This window comes from Hippocampus zosterae, chromosome 3 (assembly GCF_025434085.1).
Source record: "Hippocampus zosterae strain Florida chromosome 3, ASM2543408v3, whole genome shotgun sequence".
NCBI classification, from domain to species: domain Eukaryota; kingdom Metazoa; phylum Chordata; class Actinopteri; order Syngnathiformes; family Syngnathidae; genus Hippocampus; species Hippocampus zosterae.
The window spans coordinates 21,935,047-21,962,702 of NC_067453.1; the positions used below are offsets into that span (position 1 = coordinate 21,935,047).

General features: G+C 43.9%; 3 protein-coding genes across 4 annotated transcripts; 2 read left to right on the forward strand and 1 right to left on the reverse strand.

Moving 5' to 3' along the window:
• Positions 1-638: 638 nt before the first annotated feature.
• LOC127598474 (uncharacterized) lies at positions 639-6,816 on the forward strand. 2 transcript variants are annotated; one of them, XM_052062370.1, is made up of 17 exons: positions 639-848; positions 944-1,036; positions 1,266-1,379; positions 1,472-1,539; positions 1,914-2,089; positions 2,181-2,319; positions 3,178-3,276; positions 3,346-3,465; positions 3,527-3,662; positions 3,754-3,868; positions 3,948-4,132; positions 4,202-4,484; positions 4,672-4,977; positions 5,058-5,213; positions 5,943-6,104; positions 6,172-6,425; positions 6,654-6,816. In XM_052062370.1, exons 1-13 carry the CDS (start codon positions 717-719, stop codon positions 4,737-4,739), a joined length of 1,728 nt encoding a protein of 575 aa, XP_051918330.1. In that variant the 5' UTR covers positions 639-716; the 3' UTR covers positions 4,740-4,977; positions 5,058-5,213; positions 5,943-6,104; positions 6,172-6,425; positions 6,654-6,816. The 2 variants fall into 2 exon arrangements, with proteins under 2 accessions (XP_051918330.1, XP_051918331.1); XM_052062371.1 differs by having other exon boundaries at positions 640-848; positions 3,527-3,638.
• Positions 6,817-6,820: 4 nt separating this feature from the next.
• Positions 6,821-12,816, reverse strand: dnaja2b (DnaJ heat shock protein family (Hsp40) member A2b). Its single transcript, XM_052062372.1, has 9 exons — positions 12,550-12,816; positions 11,543-11,602; positions 10,476-10,702; positions 10,034-10,114; positions 9,823-9,956; positions 9,535-9,731; positions 9,300-9,444; positions 8,123-8,250; positions 6,821-8,054 (listed from the first exon to the last, which is right to left on the reverse strand). Exons 1-9 carry the CDS (start codon positions 12,625-12,627, stop codon positions 7,866-7,868), a joined length of 1,239 nt encoding a protein of 412 aa, XP_051918332.1. The 5' UTR covers positions 12,628-12,816; the 3' UTR covers positions 6,821-7,865.
• Positions 12,817-14,270: 1,454 nt separating this feature from the next.
• ppp6r2b (protein phosphatase 6, regulatory subunit 2b) lies at positions 14,271-27,589 on the forward strand. Its single transcript, XM_052062335.1, has 24 exons — positions 14,271-14,789; positions 15,777-15,935; positions 16,016-16,114; positions 16,778-16,964; positions 17,449-17,586; positions 17,675-17,740; positions 18,160-18,272; positions 18,356-18,469; positions 18,597-18,717; positions 18,797-18,958; positions 19,024-19,242; positions 19,320-19,384; positions 19,456-19,571; positions 20,328-20,413; positions 20,489-20,566; positions 20,646-20,743; positions 20,827-20,884; positions 21,232-21,353; positions 21,423-21,577; positions 21,672-21,822; positions 22,863-22,930; positions 23,037-23,238; positions 24,649-24,777; positions 25,424-27,589. Exons 2-24 carry the CDS (start codon positions 15,808-15,810, stop codon positions 25,455-25,457), a joined length of 2,709 nt encoding a protein of 902 aa, XP_051918295.1. The 5' UTR covers positions 14,271-14,789; positions 15,777-15,807; the 3' UTR covers positions 25,458-27,589.
• Positions 27,590-27,656: the final 67 nt, after the last annotated feature.

The following is a 27,656-nucleotide window of genomic DNA, read 5'->3' on the forward strand; positions in this document are numbered from 1 at the left end:
CACTGCAAAAAAATCATTTAGAAAAGTTCAATTGCAATTTTATGAACATTTGTTGAGCAGTGTTGTCATTCCGCTGAGGTGCAACCTATTTTGAATCCCCCTTCTTTGGACATTTTATGTTGGATACTCACATAAAAACAATCGGGCTGTTTTTAATCCGATTTTCCCCCTTCTTGACCAAGAATCTCAAACGGCTAACAATCTTATGTCTCATAAAATCGTTGTGGGGTGGAAACCTTGAGCCATTTGACCCCAGCGGACTGCGATGTGAACCGAATGTAGCAAAAGAAGCGCTCTGACTGACAAATAAGGACACTGCGGTAAAAATTCAAATTAAGATCCAATTTACTGGTAGAGCATTTGACTGTTTTACAAAACCACTGTTCACTTAGTATGAGGCTGTAATTGCTCTCAAATGTGCATCCACAAAGTATGGAGCAAACTGTCAATACTTTTGTACATGTAATTTTTTTTAATCCCTAAAATGACTTCAAGTTGTCATGACGGTTCTTGCCTGTAGAATTGTGAAGAAAAGAAAAGGGTCCACTTTTGAATACTCTTGTCACTTGATCCTCCTTGTCCTCTTGGTGACGCTGGTAACCATAGCAACAGCTTGTATAATTCATAGGCCTGCAGGTGGTGCATCATGCAGCAGGTAAGAAAGGCTTTTATTTGGACTCATTTCACGAGGTCCCATCTTGCCGTTTAGAGCGTGCATGGCTGCTGTGCATCAGTCGGCGGGCGTGAGCGAAGGAGACAAATTCTCCTGCGAGGATGCGAGTCGCCTCTACCGCAAAGTGTTTCGTGACGCCTGCACCGAGGATGACGTGCGCACGGCCGTGAAAAAGGTGAGAACCAATACGCTACATTGCATTTAGAAATGAAAGGAAAAATTAAAACATTTGGCTTAATGAGTAACATTAACAAACTTTGATCTTATTAGCTTTCAGAAAATGACAGTGAGGGGTCGTGCGTTGGTGAGCGTATTTTGGATGTTCTCATCGAAATAAAGCGAATGAAGGAGAAAAAGGAAAAGGTAAACGCAACGCTATCTTGACTTCGTGGTTAATTCGTTCTTTCAACAAGCATACAGATGTGGCTTACCAATGTTCTCATTTTGTATTTGTGTGTTTGACCGTTTTGAGCGGACGGCATATGTGAAGGTTGCTCAACTCAAAGTTTGGCTTGAAGCACCCCAAAAAATAAAATAAAATAAAAAAGCGCCCAAGCAATAATCTTGATGGGGAATTTATGAATGTGTTCAGTTATACTGGGAAGTGCAGCTGCTCAATGCAGGCCATCTGGAGGAGCTGCATTTATGCGAGACTTCAGCCGTCGCTGATGCCCCTGTGCTCAAGTGCCCACACCGAACCACACAGGTATGCTACTCTCTAGAATATGAATCATGTTTATTGAGCAATGTGGTGTATTATGTATCATCCACATTCACGTATGTTGCTCTTCGACACAGACACGAGCGAAAGAAGACATGACAGGAGTGTGGCGGCTCCACAAGGCAGCTCGACAGAGCTGGGCCAGGTAAGAGAATCAAAATATTAGCAACAGCACACAGTAGAGTGCCGCACAAACTACAGCAATAAAGTCAACACATTTACGATCAACAAACAAAACGGTGAAAATGTAATCCTCTCCCCCAATGTATTTTACCCCATGTGAGCACGAATGTTTGTTCGTCTATGTGTGCCCTGCGATTGGCTGCCAACCAGTTCAGGATGTTCCTCGCCTTTTGCCCGAAGACGGCTGGGATAGGCTCCAGCACCCCCTGCGACCCTTGTGAGGACAAGTGGTCCTTAACAAGACCACTTAACATTAATGCATTTGTGTGGATGCATGTGTGTGTGTGTGTGTGTGTGTGTGTGTGTGTGTGTGTGTGTGTGTGTGTGTGAGTTCAGAGTGGTGACAGAAGGTGTGCAAAGCATACTGGCCTGCCCCTGGCCAGTTCTAACGCCAGGGGTCAGAGGTGAATTTTGGGGCTGGGTGTCCTGTTCAGACGTGCTCCGCTTCAACGAAGTCAAATACGACGCGGTGACCCGTTTGCTTTATGATGACATGCTGCAGAAGCACCACAGTAAGGACAACAAGCCATTGATTTTTGTTTTTTCCCCATCCTCACAATTTGGAACTCCACTTTTTTTTGGGTGACGGCGGTGATGACACAGGCATCCATGCGTGGGAGGCTCTGTCGCCATGGCGACATCACCAGGAAGAGCTTTGGCTTGAAGAGCTCGCACAGGAAGCTTTGGCGTCTGACGACATGGTCGCTTTGGCCGAGCTGCCGGGAGCGTTCACGATATACAGGTTTCCTTTTTTCGTAGCAAAATAAGAATTGCAATACAACTGGAATGGCATCGCAAATCTGACGTACGACTCTAGAATTAATTGTCTTTTTTTTTTTTTTAATAACAGATTTTGTTATCCTAAAAGTAGGGATTTGAAACAAATTATCCTGCGGTTTTACATTTCACAATTACAACTTCAACTACAAAAAAATCAAAACATTGCGACTTTAGTTTCACAACATTCGTAATTTCATTAATCTGTTATCTCATAACAACCAATTCAGGGTGTCCCCCGCCTACTGCCCGAAGACGGCTGGGATAGGCTCCAGCACCCCCCGCAACCCTAGTGAGGATCAAGCGGTTCGGAAAATGGATGGATGGATGGATGTTATCTCATAACATTACAACTTTTTTTTTGGTCCAATAACACAAATTGAAAAAATAAAATCTTATTACAAATATTTCCTCACTATAATGTCCTATAACTTTCATTGATTGCACCATGACACGTTTCTCATGAAATGACCAGTTTATATTCTGAAATGAGATTTTTAATCTTGTATTTTTCCCCCCACACTCATCAGTGTTACTAAATCTGTAAAACAGACACCCTGAGATTTTTTTTTCATTTTAAAATTATATTTGTGGGTGAGGTGATTGAATCCAACACGCTTTTTTTTAATGGAATTGATTTGCAGTTTATCCGTGTTTTTCAAGAATTTTGAGGTGCATCAACTGTATGAATTTTTTCGACTATTTGTGGGCCAGGCCTGTATACAATTGTCGGCATTTGTTCCTCCAAGAATTACGACTTTTTTCGTTATTATCAACCAACGTTGGAATGTAATTGAAACCAGTAAACACTTTTGTCCTCCAGAGTTTGTCCAGAGTCCAGCTTCACTGCAGTTTCTCTCTTGTATAAATTAAACGCGTGTCGACGACAAGAGAGGGAAGAACTAACAGCCTTAGTGGAGAGGTACAAATAACACCTCAACCTTTTCGACATTTTTTCAACGATTCAGTCTTGCTTCTTGTGCCTTTGTAGGCTGGATGAGGAGAGCTTGAGACTGTTGTGTTTGTACATTCGCACAGCAACACTTGGAGCTCAAAGAGAAAAAACGGCCTACGACGCATATTTGGCCATCAGACAATCCTGGCACAAATGGTGAGGTGCAACAATTGCAATATCAACAACATGACACAAGATGATTCCGTTTTCTTTGCAGGCCACAAGTTCACAGTCCGTGCAGAGAAGAGCGGGCCGCCGCATTACTGCGCGGTGATGACGACATATTTGGGCACATGAAAGATGACGATGATTTAGGATTATCACAGCAGGTGCTGCCCAATGTTCGACCTGGGGTATCAAGTTAGGGTTGGGTTTTCTGGGGGGTGGGTTAGGGTTGAGCATTTGCGTTACATGCTAAATAGAATCCTTTAACTCCAACTGCAGTCATTACTGCCGTTATTGGTGCTGACTCAGCAGCAGGAGAGGAAGCAGCTGGTCCGCCTGTTGCATGGAGTCACTTTGGAGGATGTGCAAAGACCCTCCGATTCTCTTAAAACAAGTATCGTTTTCATATTATTACTTTAAACTGGTTTGCAGACCTCACGCCTGGAAAATTTAAAGTTTTCTTTGCCTAATAGGTTGCATAAAAAGGCTGCAACAAATTTGCTCCAGGGGTGAGAATCAACCCGACTGTGATATCAGCAGCCCCCCTACGGAGTGGACCGAAGACCAGCTAGAACGAGCCGCCTTGGTCCTCTTGGTTGACCTCCTGGAGATCCAGGAGAGGGATACATCTACATTCCTTCGGGGACTTTTGGATGGGGTAATGTGAGCGATGATGTCATCAAACCCAGTGACAAGAAAGTGACGCCAGAATTTGACTTGGTTTAAGAATGAGCATCTCCAAAAGCTGAGACAGGAGTACCAGTCCGAAGTCCACGCACAACACCTGCGCGCCAACCTGCTCCAACTCTTCAATCCAGATGCCTCTTCATCTACTTCACACGCCAATCTGAGCAACCAGGGGCAAGTCCCGCATCAGTCTCGTGGAGCTGCGGAGGCCCAGAACATCACCACCGGGAGGCTTGAATCTCAGACAGCAGCTGATACGATCAGCACGCGACATGATGGAGTCGAATCTGAGGACGTACCTGATAAACACGGTGTCTGCGCAGGTACCACCCCAAACAACGGAAACTGCAATTGATGCAATTCCAAATTCGGGTTAGGCCTAAAGTTCCGTTTCCAGTCAGTGTTGGGTTTGTTCATTGTACTTTGCAGTTCGGATTGCAAAGACAGATATTTTGATTGAGGTGCAGCTAATAAAGTGTCCTGTGAGTGATATACATTTACTCCTTCCAGAATGTGGCGTGACCCTGGGAGGTCTGCCCTATTTGGAGATTTTTTTGTGTTCCAGATTCATCCGGTAAAGTTGAGGAACAAGACAACGAGACGAAGAACTGTGAGGATCAGGGCTCGCTAATCACACTGGCTTGGAGCACACGGCTTAAGGGCAACACAGGTCACAACGGGGAGGCAGCACACGCTGTTGATGTCCAAGTGCAGCCCTGCGGTGAAGGCGGCACACCCGAACACGCGGCCGCAGAAAGCCGAGAAGGAGTGATAAGCCAAGCACAACTTGCAGAGCAACACCGTGGCCCAGTGGAGGTACTCATCTAAATCATGTCACACATACGCCATGAAATACTGTCGCTTGTCATTCGGGTCCATTTTTTGATTCACTATAGCTCAAATCGGATGAATCCGACAAAGAAAACGACCTGCACACGAAGCTTGTGTGTGGAAGGCAGACCTTGGCTGACTCGCGGGATGGGAAGACAACTGACGAGGACAGCGACATGGTGAAGGAGCTTCGAGCTTCTGAGCCCACCGCACAGGCTACAGTATGTCTCACGTGCTGAAAGCCGAGGAATAAAAATAGATTTGAGGCAGGTTTTAAAAGTGGACATTGAGCGGGGGGTTGGGGGGTGGCTTGTCTAATGTGTACCGGGAGGTCATTATATAGTTTGAGACCAGCAATATCCCCATTGGACTTCCATCCGCTTAGACTTTAGTAACCCCAGGAGGAGCTGGTCAGCCGAGTTGAGGCACCAGGCGGGAAGGTGGGGAAGCAGTTGCTCAGATAGGTGAGGTGGTGCGAGCCCATTTGAGAGATTGGAAAATGACAGAATCTGAAAATGGCACTCCAATCATGCATATACAGCCAGTAAAGGGGTGGGGGGTGGGGGGGTCCGGTCAATAGGTGAGCAGAACCAACTGAAAAATGTTAAGGAGAGTATTCAGCACTGGCTGGCTTCACGGAGCATTACAGTCATCCAGCCAAAGGCACACTAAGATGATGAATAGCATTTTTAGTCGTTGGTTCTCTTAAAGGAACATTGCTACTTTGAAGCAATGTGTCTGGGAGGTTAAATAGTTAGACTTTCAGTTACGGTTAATTTGGGGATTATGACACCACCTTAAGGTCAAGTCAAGGTTAGAGTCTGTGATTTGCAAATCATTTTAGAATTAATAATTTCACATCACTGTACAACTTGGATAAAGACACCAATCAACTTTATCTTTAAATGATTTCACGTTCATAACTTTTCCTCCCGTTTGGTCCACTGAAGGGCCACTGTAGCCTCAGCGAGAGATCGGCATCGAGGGAGGGCGGCCAACCGCGAGAACCGATGTCTGCGGTGGAGAGAGAGAAGACCATGCGGAAGCTGGTGGACGTGCACCGCCGAATGGAGAGAAAGCAGCAGAGGGACAGAGACAGGCAGCAGCTGAGGGTGAGAGAGATGTCAATCGGATGATTAAGAATGATGATGATGATGATGCGGACCTTTCTTGCTTTAGGTCCAAGAACGTTTGTCCATCATCCAGAGCAGGAAGGCGGATGAGGATTTTTTCGGGCCTAAGCACAGAGAGAGGATGAGGCACCTCAGTAAAGACATACCACAAGTAAAGATGTTTGCTATTTGCAATTACTCATTACAAAACATGGCAAATCAATGCATTCGCTGTTCATGAGGAAAGAAGACGCTGGTCAGAGAACAACTGGAGCAGCTCAAAAGGGAACGCTCTTTTATCATGCAGTCCAGAAGAAAAAGGTATGTACAGTACAAATCACACAGTTTGGGTTATGCATAATTTGTTGTTCCCTCGCAAGCTGGATGACAAAATTGGCCATTCAAACCATGAATGGAACCGCTTCAATTACAGTTGGTATCTCAAGTCCTCTTTGTGATGGGTTACAGGGAATTTTTCAACATTAAATTTCCCCTGGAAGCAAAATATCTAACGTTTTCTAAACGTCCACATTTTTTGTCTTTCTGAAGGAACACCGCAGGCTTCAAGGAACTTCTGGCTCCAGTGCATCTCCAAAGCAGAGGAATTGAAGACAGGTTGGAGCAAGACGGCTTAGAATGAGAGGCGAGAAGCAGAACGTGCGGCACTGTATACTTCCCTCATTTGAAAATTAAACTCTTCGTACGTAAACAACGGGTGGACTTGCAGATTGTTTATTATACATTTTAATTACCTGGACAAACATGAGCATGAACAGTAATACCACTTAACCAATGACAACTTCCCGTAGTCTGCGACCAGATGTACACACAGAAGCGCCATAAAGTCTTTACCGCATAAACAGTTGGCCGCTGAAAGATTGGTATGATAGAGGGCGCTAACATAATAAAAAGGCTGGCGATAAGGTTTGGTGAGTAAATCTTGTAGTAACGCAAGTTTTTTTTCCTCAAATAATTCGGATATGTACGGTCTTTTGCCCTTGTGAAATGAGTCGGGAGCTGTCGACTTGTGTGTGGGAGATTTCTTGGCAAACATTCAACAGTTTGACAGCATCCGTTCACATTATGCAGCTTTAACAAGGCAGCGGTAGCGATCACCCGAAAAAGCCGGAACATTCCAAAGCAGCTCCGACTTGGCGGGCCACTGCATTACACACCCACACACACACAGTTCACAGATTAGGTTGAGTGGTCTCAAGAGACACTGAAACAAAACTTCAAAAAGGTAGGTACTACAAATCAAGACTTTTGTTATTTTTGAGCAAGGTGACAGCACTTGGGACCATTTTGGAAAATCGTGGCTGAGGCTGTGTGGAATCTTCAGGCTTAACGTCAGCGGTGTGTGTGTGTGGACTCAGGTTGTACGTCATCAGCAAGTAAGCAGCATGCTTTGTGTGCGAGAAAGATTATACTAAACCATGTACACCAGTCAACATTATTCACTTTTTTTTTTTTTTAAACGCTAGACTGACCGCTGTTTGTCAGAGTAAACAGCCCAAACTGAGGTCTGTGTCAAGTTTTGGCCTGAGGCTTTGATGAGCACTACTGTCCATTAAACACAAAAAGATACCCCAACTCCAGCATCTCTTATGGGCACCACAGAACTGAGGAGGGTGCGAAGTGTGTGTGTTGGGTGTGTCTCCGTGACAGGAGAGAAATGTGCATGTGTGTGTCAAGTCTTGAATAATGATGTAACAGTGGAGCTGGAGGAATGATGCATGTAAAAACGCATCAACGTCTTCTCTATTGGTGTGCGCACTGCACCCCCGGGCCGTGATGGCCGCCCTCCTCATCGGAGCTGTCATTGTAGGCTTCTCTCCTGGCGCCCCCGCCCGACCCCTGACTCCTATCGAAATCCGTCAGTTCCACTTCCTCGGCGTCGGCGGAAATGAGGGGGTCCTCGGCGCGGCTCGGAAGCAGGCACTCCAGCTCCTGAAGAGTGATGAGTGATCGTTATCAGCTTTGGTGCTTTTACAACGGGTCTGACTAATGTGACTCACGTTCAGCTTTTCGGTGCTAATCCAGTTGTTCTCGGGGAACTGCACGTCAAACTTGATGTAGAGGTCTCCTTTCTCAAAGGGGTTTCTGTACTGTGGCATTCCCTCTCCCTTAACCACGCGAATGCAGCCTGAAGAGACAGCAAAACAAGACTGTTAGTGTACTAGCACACAACACACACCACACGCGCAAAAAGGCCATTTTACTGTGTTCCACACCCACCAATTGGTGGAAATCCACAATATAGAGACCACATAAAACATTTCAAAATATAGTTTCAGGCGCCCCATAAACACACTGCAGAAATATTTGAACACAAAAATAGAAAATCATCAAATAGCCCCAAAAGGCATTTATTTTAAGGGGTATTATATTTTAAACTATAAATACAGGTAAGTATGAACCTTTTAAGGGGACATCGCCTATTCTCAAAGTTTTGCCATTTAGCAACAATTTAATTTTAAGTTGTAAAACTCAAAGAGAAATGTTGGGAATGCGATTCCAGACCCCGGCCGTCCTGTGTGGAGTTTGCATGTTCTCCCCGTACCTGTGTGGGTTTTCTCCGGGTACTCCGATTTCCTCACAGATTCCAAAAACATGCATGTCAGGCAAATGGACCACAATAAATTGGTATGATTGTGAGCATGAATGGTTGTCTGGCTATGTGTGCCCTGCGATTGACTGCGAACCAGCTCAGGGTGTACCCCACCTACTGCCTGAAGACGGCTGAGAAACGCTACAGTACGCCTGCGACCCTCGCAAAGATTAGCGTATTAGAAAATGGATGAATGAAAGTTATAATCACTATTTGTCACAATTTAAAACTGCATGTACAGTATATACTTTGAACACTCTCGCTGAGGGGGCCATCTATTGCAGTACTTGTTGAGCCAAGAGTCTCACTAGGAACAGAGAAGTGCAGAAGAACACAAATAAAGATAATTTATAAACACATATACACACACAGGTGTGTACAACATATGAGCAAACACAAAACTATTCCATCTGTTGTCGACATATGTTGTGAACATTCAAGTATGTGTCACTTGTCCGGAACCAATGTTAATCCGCGGACCCCAAAATATTGATCAAAAAAAATCAATCAATCAGGGAGTAGCTCTGAACTTTGAAGTTGAGGCACTCTCAGGTTGCGGAGCACTGGTAATTAGGTAAGCGTACCTGGCTCTATGACCTTTCCGGGTGGGTACTTGACAAGCAGCTGCCGGCCATCCAGATGCGAGAGAGTCATTTGAAAGCCACACAGAGCCTCGATCAGGCCAATGCGCTGCACCATGCGAAGGTCATTGCCTTCCCGGCGGAATTCCTGAGATGGAGAATAAAATAAATCAAATGTGAGCCTCGACTCAAATGATGACCTCATAAATGTATCACATAAGTGTTAATCTTTTCCTACGTCATGTTCTTTCTCCTGTAGGACCAGGACAATGTCCCCAGGTTCCACACCCGGCGCTTGGTCAGCTTCCCCAGTGAAGGTGATCTTCTGTCCATGTCTCATGCCTTTGTCCACATGCACCTCTAGCAGCTTTGTTTCCTTACTCACCTTATGACCTTCGCACTTTTTACAGCGATCTTTCTCGCTGATGACCTCGCCTGCACAAACACAACAGGCGGACCAATATTTGGGATGATTAGTTCTTGAACCCTCACATGAAAGTGTGTGAATTGCTTGCAGTCACATTACCCTCTCCTTTGCAGTCTGTACAGACTGACTGCACCTGTTGGACCATACCAGGGGCCAGTTGTCTAATCACCACCCTCATACCCAGTCCTCTGCATGGCACACACTTTTGCACTGCGCCCGCCTTGCCCCCTTGACTGGATAGCAAGTGACAGAATGTCAGCACTGTCCTTTGTCTTCCTGTAACAGTACAAAACACTCAAAAAAGACTCACCCATTGCAGGTACCACAAAGGACATTCTTGCTCAGCTGGAGTTTGGTAGTTTTACCATTGTAGAGGTCTTCAAGTGAAACTCTATGGCGGGGGAGAAAAAAAAAACATTCATTAGTATGCAATACAATGTCACTCACATTTGGGAAAATGGCAGATCTTAGACTAGCTTCCAAGTCATGGGTAGAGAAACTGCGGGTGCATGGATGGGGTATGGAGGTGTTGGAATTGTGTAAATTAGACACGCAGTTCGCCCACATCCCAAAAATTCATGGCTTTCTAAAACATATTTTAGGAAATAAGACACCTCACATAAAATTTATGTCATTGTGTAATTTCATACTTGATGTGTGCACTGGCACTGCAGAGACCCAACTATTTTATATACAAGCAATTAAAAAGTCATTTTTTCATAAACATATCCCTTTTTAAAGGTCTCAATTACTTCAGAGGGTGCACCATGTCTTCGCCTCGCCTCCGTCCTCCGTTGCGTCCTCTGCCCTGTCCCCCCATGAACCCGAAAAGTCCTCCACCGAAAATGTGAGAGAAGATATCGTCCATGCCAGGCCCGCCACCTCCGCCCTCTCGTAGCCCTTGTTCTCCATAGCGGTCGTAAAGCTCTTTCTTCTCCGGGGTTGTCAGAACTTCATATGCAAAACTGATTTCTTTAAACTGGGTGACATAATGAAACACACACACAATTTTCGTTGTTAGGTGCCATGTCAGAGCTTTAGCGACACACAAAAACCTAATATGAAACTTTAATCCTTTAGTTTAAAAACAAAACAAAGCCTATTATTTTGAATGTCAAACAGGACAAAAGAATATGTAATGTGCTACCAAAAGACAAATACATTTTTGCATTGCTGTTTCTTCCATTGGGTATATTAAGTCTCTGTTATGTTATTGAACTCCCACTTTTTAGTACAAAAAAAAAAAGCGACCAACACAAATATTATGTTGGTTTTATTCCTATCGCAGACAGCTGTTTCTTAAAGTTCATATAGTATGTATACTTGTTCCTTCAGAGTCCATGAAATAAAATGTGGGATTTCCGATGTTCAATTTTAGGCCCAATACTTTTTAATCTTTACATGTTTCCGATCCCACGCTGCCAGCACACAAGTCAGGCGACTGTACCACTGCACAATGAATACATTTACAGCAGAATGTACACCGTAAAATGAGCCAACAACGTTTTACTATACAACATACAATGCGTATTTACACTTCTATGAGTTAAGAATGTGTAAACCATAATGAATGTCCATACAGTACAGTATTTGCTACAGTTCCCTATACATGAGCCCTGGGGGTAAGCAAGCATTTTTGTTGTTGTAATTATACAACATAGTGACCTTTTTTCCATCACTTTGATGGCAGTTTTGAATTTTAAAATTTTACATACAACATTGTCCAGACAGTTAAGTGCCTACACGTCTTAAAACATAAATTTTGCAGTTCTCTTATTTCAAATTGGATTCATATGTAACCCATCAAAGTGTTTCATACCTTGTCTCCAGCATCCGGGTTCTTGTCGGGATGGTACTCTTTAGCCAATTTGCGGTAGGCCTGTAAAACAAGGTCGGCACAGAAGTTGCTAATAGCCTACAAGAAAGAACTAACCAGAGCACTGATCTCAGTCAGGTACCAGCTGTTTCTAAAAGGTTGAAGATATCAAGTCATGGGATGCTGTCAAAAACATCAGGGCACCAGCAGGAGCATTGCTGCCTTTGACACCTGCAGCCATCTTGAAATTTCATCTCATGTGCTCAACTAGTTCAATAAACTACTCTTCTGATAGCACGACATCAAAACAGAATAATATATTTTTTGATATTGTGAAATAAATCAACTGATTCATGGCAGTTAAGAATCTACAATTTCACGATTAGAACATCAGGCGTTATGACCGGCTTAATTTTAAATTAACTTTCTTTTCTTTAAAGAAAAAAAAACTGAATTATTCAATTTTCTATGACAATACTAATAGATGTGAGATACATGACATTAGGGCATCGACTTAAAAGATTATTAAACAATAATCGTTACCATACATTCACATTGGGATTATTTAAGATAAATCGGAAATTTCCCCGCACGAAGCAAGGGAACGCGATCGACACAAAATGTGGGGGCACAAAGCAATGCTCGTTGTATTACTATATTCAATTTAGACTTAGTTTACAAGGCTACATGGCGGCGACTATTTCCTGAAACGTATCGTCTAATATCCGGTGAGCTACGACACTCGTAGTCACTTGAGTTTCCTTTTAACGTTCGGCAGACAAATTTTTTTTCAGTGTCTAAATGTGACATATTCCCTACATACCAAGCAGGAATGTACCCCACCGTCACCGTAGGTGAAGCCGTGCCGTTTGCTTCAGTTTTTCTCGTCGACAAGCCATTTAGGGAGTTAGCCACCGAGCTCATGTTGGGTAAGCAGCTTCTAGTCTAGGCCCATTTTACAGGTGTCCCCACATCGCTAGATCACAATTGTCACTTGGCAACGTCCTCACCTTTTTCAGTTCATTTTCGGAGGCCGACGGTGAGACGCCGAGAATGTCGTAGAGCTTCGTGTCCGCGACTTTCGACATGATGCTTGGGAGCCGGCTACCTCCTACGGACGTTCAAATGAGTGAGGAAGAAAACAAGCTAAGCCGGCTGGGATCGTCCAGGGTTGCCAGATTCGCACACAAAGTCCCCCGTCTGACGTAGTCGCCCCCAAACCAGAGCAGTCGCATTTCTAGGGGGCGGGCGGAGAGGGGACTTCTAGAACTTCACACGGGGCCATTATCAGGTTTTATTATTAGCCTTACGTACCATGACGCTCTTTGTGACGCTCGAATGCAGAGACCAATTGTGTTTGTATGAAGACCAATATACACCACGGGTGGGCAAGGCCACTTTTGCTTTTGAAAACGGGCACATTGGCCTGTTCATTTGTAGAAGAGGTAAATATTTAAAAATAAACAACTCTAGATAACGACAACCTGATCTCTGGTTTTCTTTTTCCCCCCACTTTTGACGATTTCCATTTTCTATAGCGCTTATTCTTAATCTTATTCGACTGACAGGCGAGCCTCTGCCGATCCCCAACATCGCAAGGCAAAATGTTCACATATAAAGTCACACAAGCTTTCCGCTCACATTTACCCCTTGGTGCAATTTAGAGAATTTTAATTAACCTAACATGCATGTTTTGGAATGTGGGAAGAACCTGGCGTAGGCCTACCTTACAAAGGGTTGGGGATGCTGTAGCCTCGTCAGAAATTTGTGTTGCCCCACTTAAGACCTGCAGCAATATATTTGATATTTATAATTGTTAATTATTTTCTCAACCCGCATGTGTATTGGTCAAATCTCCCTTTATTTATTTAATGATTGAGATAATACCGAAGCAGTCGGTGCTTGCTGGACAACACATGACAACAAACACACTAACATTCAAACCTATGGCCAATTTAGTCTTCAAAAAAGTAACTTTCTAGCAATAAACGGAGGGCACCCATGGGCCACCCAATTGCAGGGCACATAAAAATAAACTACCACCCACGCCTAGATTGATACCCTTGAGCAAATTGGAGTCTTTAATTAATGTAAATTGCCTTGTCAACCCGATGTCATCCACTTGACCACGCCCCTAAAGACGTACGCCCAACATAACTACTACTGTATACAGTAGTTCAATTTATAAAACGAATATAAAAGATAGATACATAGATAGACAGACAGACAAACAAATAGATAGATAGATAGATAGATAGATAGATAGATAGATAGATAGATAGATAGATAGATAGATAGATAGATAGATAGATAGATAGATAGATAGATAGATAGATAGATAGATAGATAGATAGATAGATAGATAGATAGATAGATAGATAGATAGATAGATAGATAGATAGATGTCAAACTCAAGTGCCCGGGGGGCTTGCTAAAATGTTGCAAACTTTTAAATTCTCATATGTAATACAATGTATTGTGAGCACGTAAGCATCATTACCAACCCCATCATCACTGTCACTTAAACTATAATTGAATAAACCCTTATTCTTGAGTTCTTTATATGGCTTGACAGTCATAACGGCCTGTCAAGGGAAACGCCGAATATAATGTGGCCCACGACAAAAATGATTTTGACACCCTTGCTTGAAGTGAAACTGGTCCTTGGAGCTCAGCTTTTATTTTGCACGTGCCCCTAAACTCTTCGGCTGAAATTGTGAAAATTGAATGACACTCCCTAAAGTCATCACCACAGTATCTATAGAAACCAAGTGGAATAATCATGGTTTGGCATTGTGAAATATTTCGGTCCGAACCTATTTGTAATTTTCCTTGTGTTGAGGTGAATTATCACGCGACATCGTAGTTGTTGTTATTTTACATCTTCTTGCTTAACTCTAACTGCTGACAGCGTCCCCTGCACGTCGTCAAAATGTCACCAGGCTGACGGTTGCACCGCTTGACGGACAGCCGAATTTATGGACTACGTTTTATCTTCTCCGCCATTTTGATCGGTGACACCACCGGTCGTCGTCGCCCGCCCGTTGAAGTTAATTTCGGCCTTTGTCGGTGTGGTCCACAGCGTCTGCAAGACCAGCGCGCACACGGCGAATGGATGGTGACGGGAGGACACTGCAAGCGTGAAGCTAACATACGCCACAATTGGAATAGAAGAGCCCCGCTATGGGCCGCTGCGGGTGACCTCACAGCCGAATCTTACATGATGACCGAGGACAATGCCGACTGAAAGGTAAGCCTCGTTTGCCATATAAAAAACATCCACATATATCTATTTTTAAAGAAAGTCAAGTGGAAATTGGTGACGCAGAGCCCGGGGAGGCTGACTGAGCAGGTCAGCTAGCTAACTCGTCACATACAGCAACGCTTCTTGAATAGCTTCGGGATATAATATGTAAAACGTTTATCTTTCCTTGACTGTCACGGTATGAGGTGAACACGTCGGTCGCTAGTGGAAAGTTGGAAACTCTCTGGGAAATGTGTTGTCAACGAAAGAAAAACAAACAACGCGCAGTGTATTAAATCAATGGCAATTTAAAAAATTGCTGTCATGGGTGTTATGGGTGCGTTACATGATGAGTGACGATATTTTTCAACAAGTTGGGTCTAGCGACTTGCCAACATTTTTTTTTTACAATTAAGAACTGTATAACATTTTTATATTTTGCTCAAGCATTGTATCACGAAACAGTCCATACTTAACCCTCTGAAACTACTGTCTCTCCTGATGACTTTACATTGGTGGAGCTAGACACATATTTTACAGGAGAAAAATCACGCCATAGCTCGTACCAACCTTTACATTTTTTTTATACTTAGAATCCTTGACGGCAGCAATATTGAATCAACAGGCAACTGATAAAGTCGGTCCATCAGGTCCGCAAAGAGACTTGAGTGTAAGAAGCAGAGAAGATAGAAATAACTAGCCTGTGAAGACGATGTAATGATCAAGAATGTCAATAGCATCTGTTATTATTAGACAAAAATAGTTATTTTCCATGACCCTAATTTACACCTCTAGAAATTAAAATGCAATCCTCACGTTTAAGATAGCCCACCATATTAAATCACATTATTGAGGAGAAAAATAAATAAATTACATTATTTTTTAAAGTGAATCAGCTGTAAGGTCAATCAATGTTAGTCAATCATTAGTTTCCACAAGTATGCAGAGTTGTTTTTATAGCACCAATCAAAATGCCAAATTCTCTTCATACAGCTAAGAGCACACATCGCTGCGGACATCAGCCATGTTTTGGAAATTTGACCTACACACAGCTTCTCACCTGGAGGCGTTACTGGACAAGGAGGATGTCACGCTTGCTGAGCTCATGGATGAGGACGACGTGTTGCAGGAGTGCAAGGCTCAGAACCGAAGGTCATTATTGTAACATCTCGGTTGGCTCCATTGTTGGCATCCCGCTGAATCAACTCACTTTTCTTTGTAACTTCTGTTAGACTCCTCCTGTTCCTATGCCAGGACCAGTGCATGCAGGAACTAGTTCGCAAGATTACTACAGAGCCTCCTGCTGGGATAGAGGAGACCAAGCGATTCAAGTATGTACCATGGAAGTAAAATACAGTAGCTTGACTTAAGAGTGCCCCAATTTAGGAGTTGCCAGTTTACTTGGTCATTGTTGTGAGAACAATCTAAGTCGTGGGCGAGCTTTGAATATGTTGCCAGCAACTGAGGTACTGCAACCCCCCGCATGTGGCCAAAAACGCTGTAGTTGTCAGTGGTAGCTAATGCTAATATGTTAACAGTGCAGCTCTGTGTACCTAATGGTCTTTACATGATAGTGTTTTGATGTCGTTTGAAAGCTGCTCTGGAACCTTGAGCAGTCTAGCTGTCAAGTCATGTGCGGAGAAACTCTGAGAGCATTATTAAGAAAATAATAATGTAACAGCGAGACAGAAGTGTAGAACAGCTCACTCACAAAGACCTATTTTCACATATCGGCATCTCACGACAGATTTTGGAGCTTTGGTCATTTTAAACCTGATTGGTGGATGGGCTCTCTGGAGACCCCACTATTCGTATACAGTACAAGTAAACAAATAATTTGAATAATATCTCCCCTTTTAGCTTAATACATTGCTGTTGCAACACAGTGTCATTCTCAGTAGTGTAGTGGTTACATAGGCAAATTCTGGCCAACTCAGTCAAATCATGTTTCCGCTTTCCATGTTACAAGCCAGGTGTGTGTTGTTCATTCACAGGTATTCAAATATCGCATGTGAGTTGTTGACAAGTGATGTGGGCGTGATCAACGACAAACTGGGGAATGAGGAGCCTCTCCTGGAAATCCTTTATGCCTTCCTGGAGCAACCCTCCCCTTTGAACCCATTACTGTCGTCCTTCTTCAGCAAGACCATTGGGAATCTCATCGCGCGAAAAACTGAGCAGGTAGCACCCACCAAGTCATGCATTACCTATGAGAGATGAAACATGATTCATTCCCATTCGTCCAAGGTTCACAGGACCTAATTGTCCCAGCTTTCTATGTATTCAGAGATTGACTAAGCTGCTGTTCCGTGCAGTGGAGCCTGCTACCTCAGATTTGTTCATGATTCAAATGATATAAATTCATGTTCTATGTTCAATTGCCATCATGAAACCTTCATGTATTCTACTCGTACTGGTTTAAATGACCTTTTCAACATTTTAACTGAGAGCCGACTAAATGCAATTGGCGGTGGTGATGTTCTACTCAGTTTTTGATTTAAAAAAAATTTTTTTTAGTTGTAGTCATAATTTTAGTCAATGAAAAAAAGTAACACTCGCAAATTTCGATGTCAGTCATTGTCCACTGTACCGGTCGTGCAGTTTATCGTGTGTTTTGCACTTGCACAACTTTGTGACATTGGTGTCTCTGTTCTGTTGTGATCAGGTGATTAGTTTCCTGCGGCGGAAGGAGGGATTTCTCTCCTTGGTTCTAAAGCACATCGACACGTCAGCCATGATGGATATCCTGCTTCGGCTTATCAGCTGTGTGGAGCCGCCCCCTCTTCGACTAGAGACCCTCGCTGTAGGAGACAAATAAATGCATAGTTTACACAATTTTGAACACACTCACATTTTCCGCTCTAATATTATTCTCTGTTCATTGTTTACAGTGGCTAAATGAAGAAAAGCTGGCCCAGAGACTGGTCGAAATCATTCATCCTGAGATGGATGAAGAGGTACATGCACATTCTTGTCATTTTGCAGCGACTCTATAGGAACCCCTGTTTGAATTGAATACATTGGTACCTTGACTTCCAAGTGCCCCAACATGCAAGTTTTTCGAGCCACGCCTTGGTCAATTCAAGTTTTAATTATGTTACGAGCAAACTTCGGATATGTTGCATTTTGAATGACTTGTGAAAATAAAAAAATGTAGCCAATTAATGTGATATCCTTGCATGTGGGAAAGGAGAGCCACAGTCGGCAATGCACTGTCAGTCATTAAGTGAGTGAGACAAACAGTCAAACATAAAAATACAAAATCATTCAGTTACACTTGTATGTCAAGGTACCACTTAAATACTTTATCAGCACTCTATAGCTTTGCTATTCACAATACTGAAAGTCCACGTCGGTGTGTGTTATTTCTGTCAAGAGGCAGTCCAACGCGTCTCAGACCTTGTGCGACATCATACGTTTAAGCAGAGACCAGGCCAATCAGCTTCAGGAGATGTCCCAGCCTGACCCGTTGCTGACCGTGCTGGAATCGTACGACACACCGACACACATGCTCTTAATCGCGCTCTTTGGACGGGATGCACCCAAAGTTGATGGAGGTCTCTATTCTTCAGGCAGGAGTGTGTGGAGCAGCTGCTACGGAACATGTTCTCCGGAGACAGGACTGAGAGCTGCATCGTCAATGGGATTCAGGTTCTGCTCACTCTGCTGGAAATCAGGAGGCCTGTGTGGGTTGCCAACTTTTCTTGCTTTTATTAACCTTTGTGTCTTTCTGTTGCTGTGAAATCGCCCAAGCTCTCCATTTAAAGCTCCTGTCAATTTGTGTATGTGTTTTTTTGGGGGGGGTATGGGCAGCGTGGATGGTGTAATGGACACTCAGGGGTTTGAGAGAAGTTACAACATTAACAGCAGCATCCTTTTGGCCATTGAGCCACACTTGCTTCATTTCCACCAGCTACTTCTCGAGCCTCCCAAAGTATGTAAATAAGACTCAAACAGGTTTGGAGGGCGTCATGAGAGCAGCACAGTCACTTTGGTCTCTTTACCTCATCTAGCGAAATCCTATGCGGACCACTTTGGGTGTGCTGGAGGAACCTTTGGGGAACACGCGGCTACACGTAGCCAGACTAGTGGCCTCCCTGCTCTACACCAGCTCCGCCAGCCATGCGGTCATAGCGCAGGAACTCTGCCGACTCAATACAATGGACCTGCTTTTGGTGAGGCCAACCCCGCACTTTTCAATGTATGCTGTTCTTCCAAAAGGACCCCATCGTACTTTCAGAACTCGTTCTTCAAGTACACGTGGAACAACTTCCTGCACCTCCAAGTGGAGCTCTGCGTGGCAGCCATCCTGAGGCCCTGTGCTCACGAAATGAGACTTCAACCAGGGCCCCTTTCCCAAGACAACGTCAAGCCTCCTCAGGACACGTCCCAGGAACAGGTTTTGACGGAGGTCGTAGACACCCAAGACAATACTGCACATAATTTATTGGTGACTCATGTAGGTAACTTTAACATGCTGATGGAAACTCTGTGCTGTTGTCTTCATAATTGATCACCCAATTTGTTTTTTTAAAGTTGTTTCAGCATTGCCGCCTCATTCAGAGAATTCTACTGGCCTGGGAAGAGAATGATAAAACCCAGTAAGACTAATAGCGGTTATCGGGCTGTTTACTACTGTATGGGATGATCTGAGGGCGGAAATTGCTTTTAGGTCAGAAGGTGGAATGAGGAGAGGCTACATGGGGCACCTGACCAGGATTGCCAACACAATTGTCCACAATCTGGAGAAAGGCCCGGTTCACACCCAGATTAGTAATCTCATCAGCGGTATGTGTTCGGCAATAATTCATTTACATTCACTCCATCACTACTTGACTATCACTTATATTGCGTGCGCCTATGCTAGTTCATGGCCACAATATACACATTCAATGCTATGAAATAGGTATAACATTCACGTGAATTTGTGGATTTAATAACATATTCATGAACAATTTGGACATACGGCAAAGCAAATTGGAGCACAACTTCGCCAGAAAAGCGAATCGTGATGCTCTCTGCCTGACCCTCTATAGCAGGTGTCACCAACATTTTTGAGGGTGAGAGCAACTTCATGTGTACCAATTGTGTGAAGGGCTACCAAATTGATACACGTCTGAAATAACATATTTGTCCAAAATACCTTCAATAATATGAGGATGTGTTATTTTTAATACTTGATGATTTAAATTGTCAGACTTTGATCGTGTTTCGAAATGTCTCACAGTACTGCCAATGTTTGCATTTTTAAATCATAATTTCTACTAGCAAATCACAATGTCCAGGCACTGGCGGGCTACTCAAGTGGTCTTCACGGGCTACCTGGTGCCCGCGGGCACCATGTTGGTGACCACTGCTCTATAGAAAAGATGCCCCTGATTTGCTAACCCAAATGTCCACAAATGATTAGCATCAACATTATTATTTCCTTCACACATTACACTTGTGGGCACAAATTAGCACTGTGCATCTTAAAAGTAATTTTTGCCCCCTCCGCGGCCTGCCTGGCTCTGTATAATGCTGTTTGTTGGTTTTGTTGTGTAGAGCTACCAGTTGACTGCAGAGGGCGCTGGGAGACTTTTGTGAACCAGACACTTTCATGGACTAACAAGAGAAACACCATAGATCTGGTACATACTGTACATGCAATACATAACCTATGTTTTGATCGTATAAACTCTCATTGTTCTGTTTGTGTGTTTTAGGTCGGCAGCGGTAATCCACGGCCTTCCTCGGAAGATGACGTGGAGAGCCCCTTCCCAAAAGAACTGACGCTCCAGCAGGTTTTAAACCGGACGTGAAATGTAACGAGTGTCTGCTAGGATGCTTTCTAAGCAAACTGTATTCGTATGTATGCTTCAGGCTTTTTCGGACTACCAAATTCAACAGATGACGGCAAACTTTGTGGATCAGTTTGGTTTCAACGATGATGAGTTCGCCGATCACGACGACGGCATTGGGTGTGTGTACTACAGTGGGTGTGCATTTGCTACTTGGCCCCTACCTCACTATGCTTACTCAGCGAATCCTTTTCTCATTGTAGGGCAACATTTAATCGAATTGCAGAGATCAATATCAACATTGATGTGGGCCAGGACAGTGTGAGTTTAAGAATCACGCCGATTATTATTATTATTATAGTTTAGTCTGTTTTTATGCATTACGGTGTTGTTGTTCTTTTTTACAACACAAACATTTCTTTTTGTTTTTGGCATGTGCAACGGATAAATGACATTTTAGTTTATTTCAATAGAGAAAATTGATTTGATAAACTACCCTCAAAGTAAATTTAGTTACGAGCTTGGTCAAGGGGGAAAAAAAATCAACTTTGTAGGTAAGGTACTCCTGTATATAAATAGGAATAGGTCAGATGGACCTGCAATGTAAATACAATCCTATTTTCCTTCTACCAACTTGAACCTCTGACAGTGACACCTGTACTTTGCAGCCCAATGCAGCTTCGTTTGACGCTTGCGCCAAGGAGAGAATTCAAGCCTTTGATGATGACGAAGAGGACATCTGGGAGGACAAAGAATTCATCTATGCAACACAAACCAAGTCCAGGAACAGGTTTGCAACCGTTTGCGGACCCCGTTTTTGTCATGATATATCAATGCTGATTTGATCTACTCCGTCAAGGTTCGGTGGGTCGCAGGTAGCCCAAGGCCAAGCCTCGAGCAAGGCGTGTGATGGGTCGGCCACTTCTGACAAAGTGGCAAGCTCAGACTCTGATGAAGGAGAGGAGCTGAAAGGTGACATCGACCCTTTCTCCAGCCTGTCAGAGGCCACAAAGAGTGAGAGATAGCATGTGATCATCATACCATTGTTTCGGTCGCTCTGAGGGAATGACAGGTTTTGAGTAAGTGCCTCGTGTACTTTGTTCCCCAGACTCCGGCTGGATTGCAGACTTTGGGGAGGTCAACTCAAAGGCTCCCGCGGCAGGCGTCGGCTTTGCAGCCTGGGACAGTCCCCAGCCCGCCGCCACCGAGACAGACGACAAGGGCTGGGCCAAGTTTACAGATTTCCAGCCTTTCTGTTGGTGAGCCTGCAAAATGCCCGCCCATAGTCAGCAATACTATTGTGACAGTGAATGTCTCTAACCACCATGGGAGTTTTGTTTCCGCTCATTGACCGCACAACTTGAAAAGAAGCAAACCCCTAAATTCAGTGTCAAACTATAGCAACGTGCAGTTAGTGGCATTTATGAGTGGCAGACCAAGGCCAGGGCGACATTCCAAAAGAGAAACCACGAAACATGCTCAGTGAATTTATACCCCAGGACAGAACTACAGGCATCTCATCCAGAAGAGTCCCTGTAAATTAATTAACGGCTAAGTGGGGTGTACATGGTCCCAATGTAACAATAAGATAGTGTTCCTTCGCTATATTGCATTGTTTTTAAACATTAATAATGTTTTGTTTTGTTTTTTTAATTTAAGCAATCAGTATTGGTTGTACAGTATACCACTTACTATAATGCCCTCGCTTATGGGAAAGGAGAGCCTCTTGCAACACACTTGCTCATAGGTTGCTGTCACCCACAGCCAAGGCCAGATACACACACTTTGACTTGCTGACATCACACGCTACCCCACCTACCTCCTCCCCCAACCCTTAAAAGTACCGGTACACGCATGTACCATATAGATACTACAATACACACAATATTTTTTCATACATATAGTATATACATTGTATGTTTGCAGTACATTTTGTTGTGTTTGAAAAATGTGTTTTCATATTGAAGAGTGTTAACATATTAATGTTAAGTGTGCGGAAGGAGTATTCAAATAAGTTTGTGTTTTATGTGGTCCCTATTGCAAAGTTTCATGGGTGTGTCTGGAACCCCACAATAATTGGGGGATCACTGGAGGCCACAGACACTCCTTTTGCTATTCCCCTTGCTAGTCTAAGGTGTCACCCGCTGAATGTTTGGACCATGTCGGAAATTAAATTTAGAGCTGGGAATGCGAGGAATGTGACCTCCCAGACTTTTACCCGACTTCTCAAAATGGTTGCAGTGTGTCTGTTGTGCTCGCATTCCCTGGAGTTTTTGACGTGATATTTATATATGCCCAGTTCTGAAACAGGCCCCCGATGCAGCTCGCCTGTGGACTCGGACCTTAGCACCAAACCAAGCCAGAATCGTAAGATGTGGCTGCCTGTTTTTCCATCACAAAAATAAAAAAGTTTAAAAGTGAAGTGAATCCATCCAGGTTCAATAAATTGGACTATCTAATCTTTTCCCTCCAGCCTGCGTGTGGAGCATATGCGGGGTGAGGAAAGCCCCCCTTGTGGCTTCGGACAGCTCCTCCTCCAGCAGCTCCGACACTGATGAAGATGAGAGTAAGACGGGAGGCGCGTCCACCCACACAGAGACCATCAACACGGCTGATGGCAAGGAGACCATCCGGCTCACCGTGGACGCCAAAAACGAGCGCGCCGTCTTCAGCAGGTACGGGACGTGTTCTCAGTAGGCCGATGCTCTGTACTCCTTCTCATACAAAATCTGCCAAACTGCATGGCTCGGTTCATCCATAATGTGACAGCTAAGCTCTTGTGTTTTGGTGAGACAATGTTCAGCACCAGCGACTGACAATTCAACTGGAATTAATCGATAACATCGAAGAATCAGCCTGGCCTGGTTTGTATGACAAAGCAAATGCCGTTCATAACTAAAGACGGCACACGTGTTTTGCTTGTTGCCTTGAGCAAGGATGGATGTGACAATCAAGACTAATTCATCAGTGGACTGTACTAACCCACTACATACCCTTACATTAGCTTAGCTGATCCCTATTCTCAACATCAGTCAGGCTTTAGCACAGGGGTGCCCATTAGGTAGATCCTGATCTACCGGTAGATCTAAGACAGGTCCCAAGTAGATCCGAGCAGTGTCGAGAAGAAAAAAAAACAAACAACCATTTTTGCGTCTTTGTACATCTCAGTAATATATTTTTTGTGTTAATATACACTGGACACTAATCATCTTATCAGTCTCATTTTCACTAAAAAATATTTCAATAAAAATTGAATAAAGCAGGTAAACCTTAAATTTACAGTGGCGCGTGATTACATCACCAGATGTTGTTAGCGCTCAGCAGTTTGCAATTGCAGCTTGTGATCAGAGCTGTTGCGCTCTATCTTTTATCGTCATGATTCTCATTCAGAGTTTGCTTCGTGTTCAATTCACCGAGGGCACGGGCAAAGAATAGGAATCTAGGAGGGCCCAGGGAAACACTTTAAAACGGTACGTGTGAGCTACGATAGTTAACAGGCTGCAAAAGTGCGTCATATGCCTCCATTTCAGGCCGTTTCTCATCCTGGCGTGCGCGTGGGTGTGTGTGTGTGTGTGCGTGTGCGGGTGTGCGCGTGTGCATGCGCGTGCCGGTAAGGGTAGATCCCGGGAGGTTAGTTGATCGAAAAGTAGATCTTCGATCCAAAAAGTTTGGGCACCCCTGCTTTAGCACATCCACGAATAGCAAAAGGAGTGTCTGTCATGTGTGGCGCAGATGTTTGCAAGAATGACATATCCAGTCTATCGTTTCCTATTAAAAACCCAACTGGTGTCTTCCCTGTGCACAGAGCAAGTGGGGAAGTTTTGCCCACACTCCATGCTTAGAACAAAATGTTTTTCAATGCAAGTCAACACATTACCACGCAGTTTACTAACAAATACCACCCCCTTGACAAACATGCACAAATTGGTCTTTGTTTGGGCTGCGGGGCGGCAAACCGTCAAGAGCAGATAACCGCCGTGAGCCTTTAACCAGGACCTGCGACCACTGTTTGTTTTCTTTCCTTTGGGACCGCACTTCATTCTCTTTCCTTCCTTGGCAAGAACACGGTTTGCTTTGTTTTGAAGTCACGCAGAGAAGACAGCAGAGGACAAAGGGGAAGGAAATGAGCCGGATGCGGAATCTGGAAGGAAACACGGAGACTGTCCCAGTCCAACGAAGACCAGTCCCACCCAGCAGCCTGATGCTGTCACACAGTAAGTAGTGTCTGTGTACTTTGAACACGCGGTAATGGAGGAATGTTCTCAAGTTGGATCTCGGGCCGTTTGTTTACTTAACTCCAGAGAGAACAAGGCATGTACAGTATTAGGGATGAGATATTCAACACCCTATTTCCTCATATACCGGCTGGAGGTATTGGTTTACTAGAGTGCCAAGAATAACAGGCATTTAAAGAGGTATGTTTTTTTTTTTTTCAAAATGGCTGGGGGGGGCATTTATATACTCAACTGCCAAGAGTGCACTCTTTCAATTCTCCCATAAACATCAGCTTTACAGATGCCAGATCCACTCTTCAGGTGCTCGGTTGTACTAAAAACGTCTGCTCCACAACACAATGGAGGGAATTCCAGTCAGCTGTCCCGAGGAAGCAAAAAGGAGGCATCCAATTAATTAAGGAATAGCATCCAGCACCACGATATGAGGAAATGTCACGCATGCTCAGAATGTTTCTTTTTAGAGGAGAGAAACACGAACAATTGTGGCCCGCTTCCATTCTCTCCATTGTTCTCCTGCGCTTGAACATCCTCTTTGTCACACACCTCCGAGCCCGATGCTGTTCTTCTGCTTCCCGTCACAGTCAACCTAATTGCAAATCTGTCCCTTTTTGATATTGTTTTACAGAGAGAAGCAGCCCCCCGCCAACGGACCGGCCTAACCACATCATCATTCTCAACGATGACCCTTCCACGCACAGCCACACCTTTCTATGATTTCTCTCAGCGGACATGTTTGCCAGCCCAGTGGCACGTCTGAATTCATTGCTCGGGAAGCATGACCAACAGCCAAATGGGGTAACACATTAAATGAGCTGCCCAAAACAAAAACAAAAGTCGGCAAGGGGGGCTTATCTTGCCCATGAATCGGAGCCTGGTTTGAGTCTCCCAGCAAAACAAATTTTTCATTTCTGAAATTCAACATGTCATGGGGATGGAAAGCTGTAGAAGCATTTATTCCTCATCCTTGATATCAAGCTGAAGGTCATAGGGGAAAAAAAAGTGACTAATATCGTTCTATTAGTGCGTGCTAGTTGGTTTACTAGTGTGCTGTAATGTGCTACTCGTGAGAACAAGAGTGTATGCGCATGGACCTTAAAGTACATATCAAAGATACGGTAAGAAATATTTTCAACATCATGCCCAACTGGGCCTATTAGAAATCATGCGTGTCACTGCTCAAGTTTAAATGCGTGAGTGTGAGAACGCTGTCTGAGATGCAGAGGTTACGCAGGTCTGCGTCAGAGGTATGCCCGATATAAAAAGAAAGCACATTTGTGTAAAACACACGCGCGCACACACACACACACATACATACATACACACACTGTATTATTAAAAAAAAAAAACTCCAAAAGACGCACAGGTATGTTCCCATTCATACCTCCTCCCACTCCTCCTCAGAAGCTGTCAGTGAACTATTGTGATATTTGCACCTGTATTAGATTGTGGCTACTCTTGGTAATAAACATAATCTAAATGTATAACATACACATATAATCATATCTATTTTTGGAACAAAAGATGGAGAAACCGATTGTGTGCGTTGTATGTGCGTAAGCTGTTGAAATGAGGCAATAATGAGGTTTTGGAATTCCAGCAGCAATTCCAGAGGACAGTGTGGGCGTGTGTGTATGTGTCGCCTTCCATGTCATTGGGCTAATAACGTAGCACATTAGGCAATCTGCTGGAAAATCTAATCTGTTGCATCGCCATTGCCATGTTGTTACTCATACGATGTCAATGACAAAATAAAAATGGCTCGTTCCAAGCAGAATTCCCCGCACAATGGCCAGGGATCTTTGTTTGTACCACTCCAGAGAGTAGAATGCGTTTATTCAGGATAAGGTGTTTGTTTGTCTTTCCACTTGTTTCAGGGCTGGTGGTGACCCTGGTTACTTATTGGCTCTGTGGATTTATTTGCTGGTAGTCCACTTGTGGCATGCCTGCCACACAGTTCTGGGGTTCAGAGTTCAAATCTCGGCTCAGGATCCCCCTGTTTGGAGTTTGCGTGTTCTCCCGTGCTTGCAAATGCGCGTTAGGTTCATTGAAGATGAAATTGCCCCCAAGTGCGACTGGTTGCTTGTCTATATTCCCCTCTAAGATTGGCTGGTGACCAAGCCAGGGTGTATGCTGGGATAGGCTCCCATATAAAGACAAGCGTAATGGAAAATGGACGAGTAGAATAATTTGGGTTGATCTGAATCTGATTCACAAGCGCTTTTGGTGAAGGCTTTATTACAATGTTGAATGGTCCTTATGTTATTTACAGTGCACACGTTAGAATACGCTTTGCTTTCTGCCAAAGCCTTTGAGTAGTTCCAGCTTCTATTTTGGCAGCCATTAAAATCCAAAGCAGGGGTCAGATTTTTTTTTTTGGTTTTGTTTTGTTTGGTTTTGTCGTATTTTTTTTTCCAAGATGAATGTGACGCTTTTGCTTGTTCCACGTGTGACGTGCACAAAGAAATCAGGATTCAGGGAGAAGGAAAAGGGAACTTTTTAACCACTGAATATGTCAAACAGTGCAGGAGGTTGCTTTGTCGATGTGACTGTGTAACAGCACCATGCTTTGTGGGCATCTCAGTGGCTGTTGCTCATTCCAAGGTGTGTGTGCGTGTGTTTGCGGTAGAAAAAAAAAATCTGTGTTGTAAAATGCCTTTCTTTTTTTTGGTCTCAAACTCAAGCTAGTGTTATTTTTTTTATTTTTTTTTTGAAGCAGTGTGTCCGTTACTCGTTGTGACTTTAGCTTGTAAATTCATATACGAACACAATAAATATGTCCGAAGAAATGTGAGTCGGTGTATGTGAGGCCTACTGTGACACGCATGGACACACAATGCACTGCAAGAACAGCAGGCTCA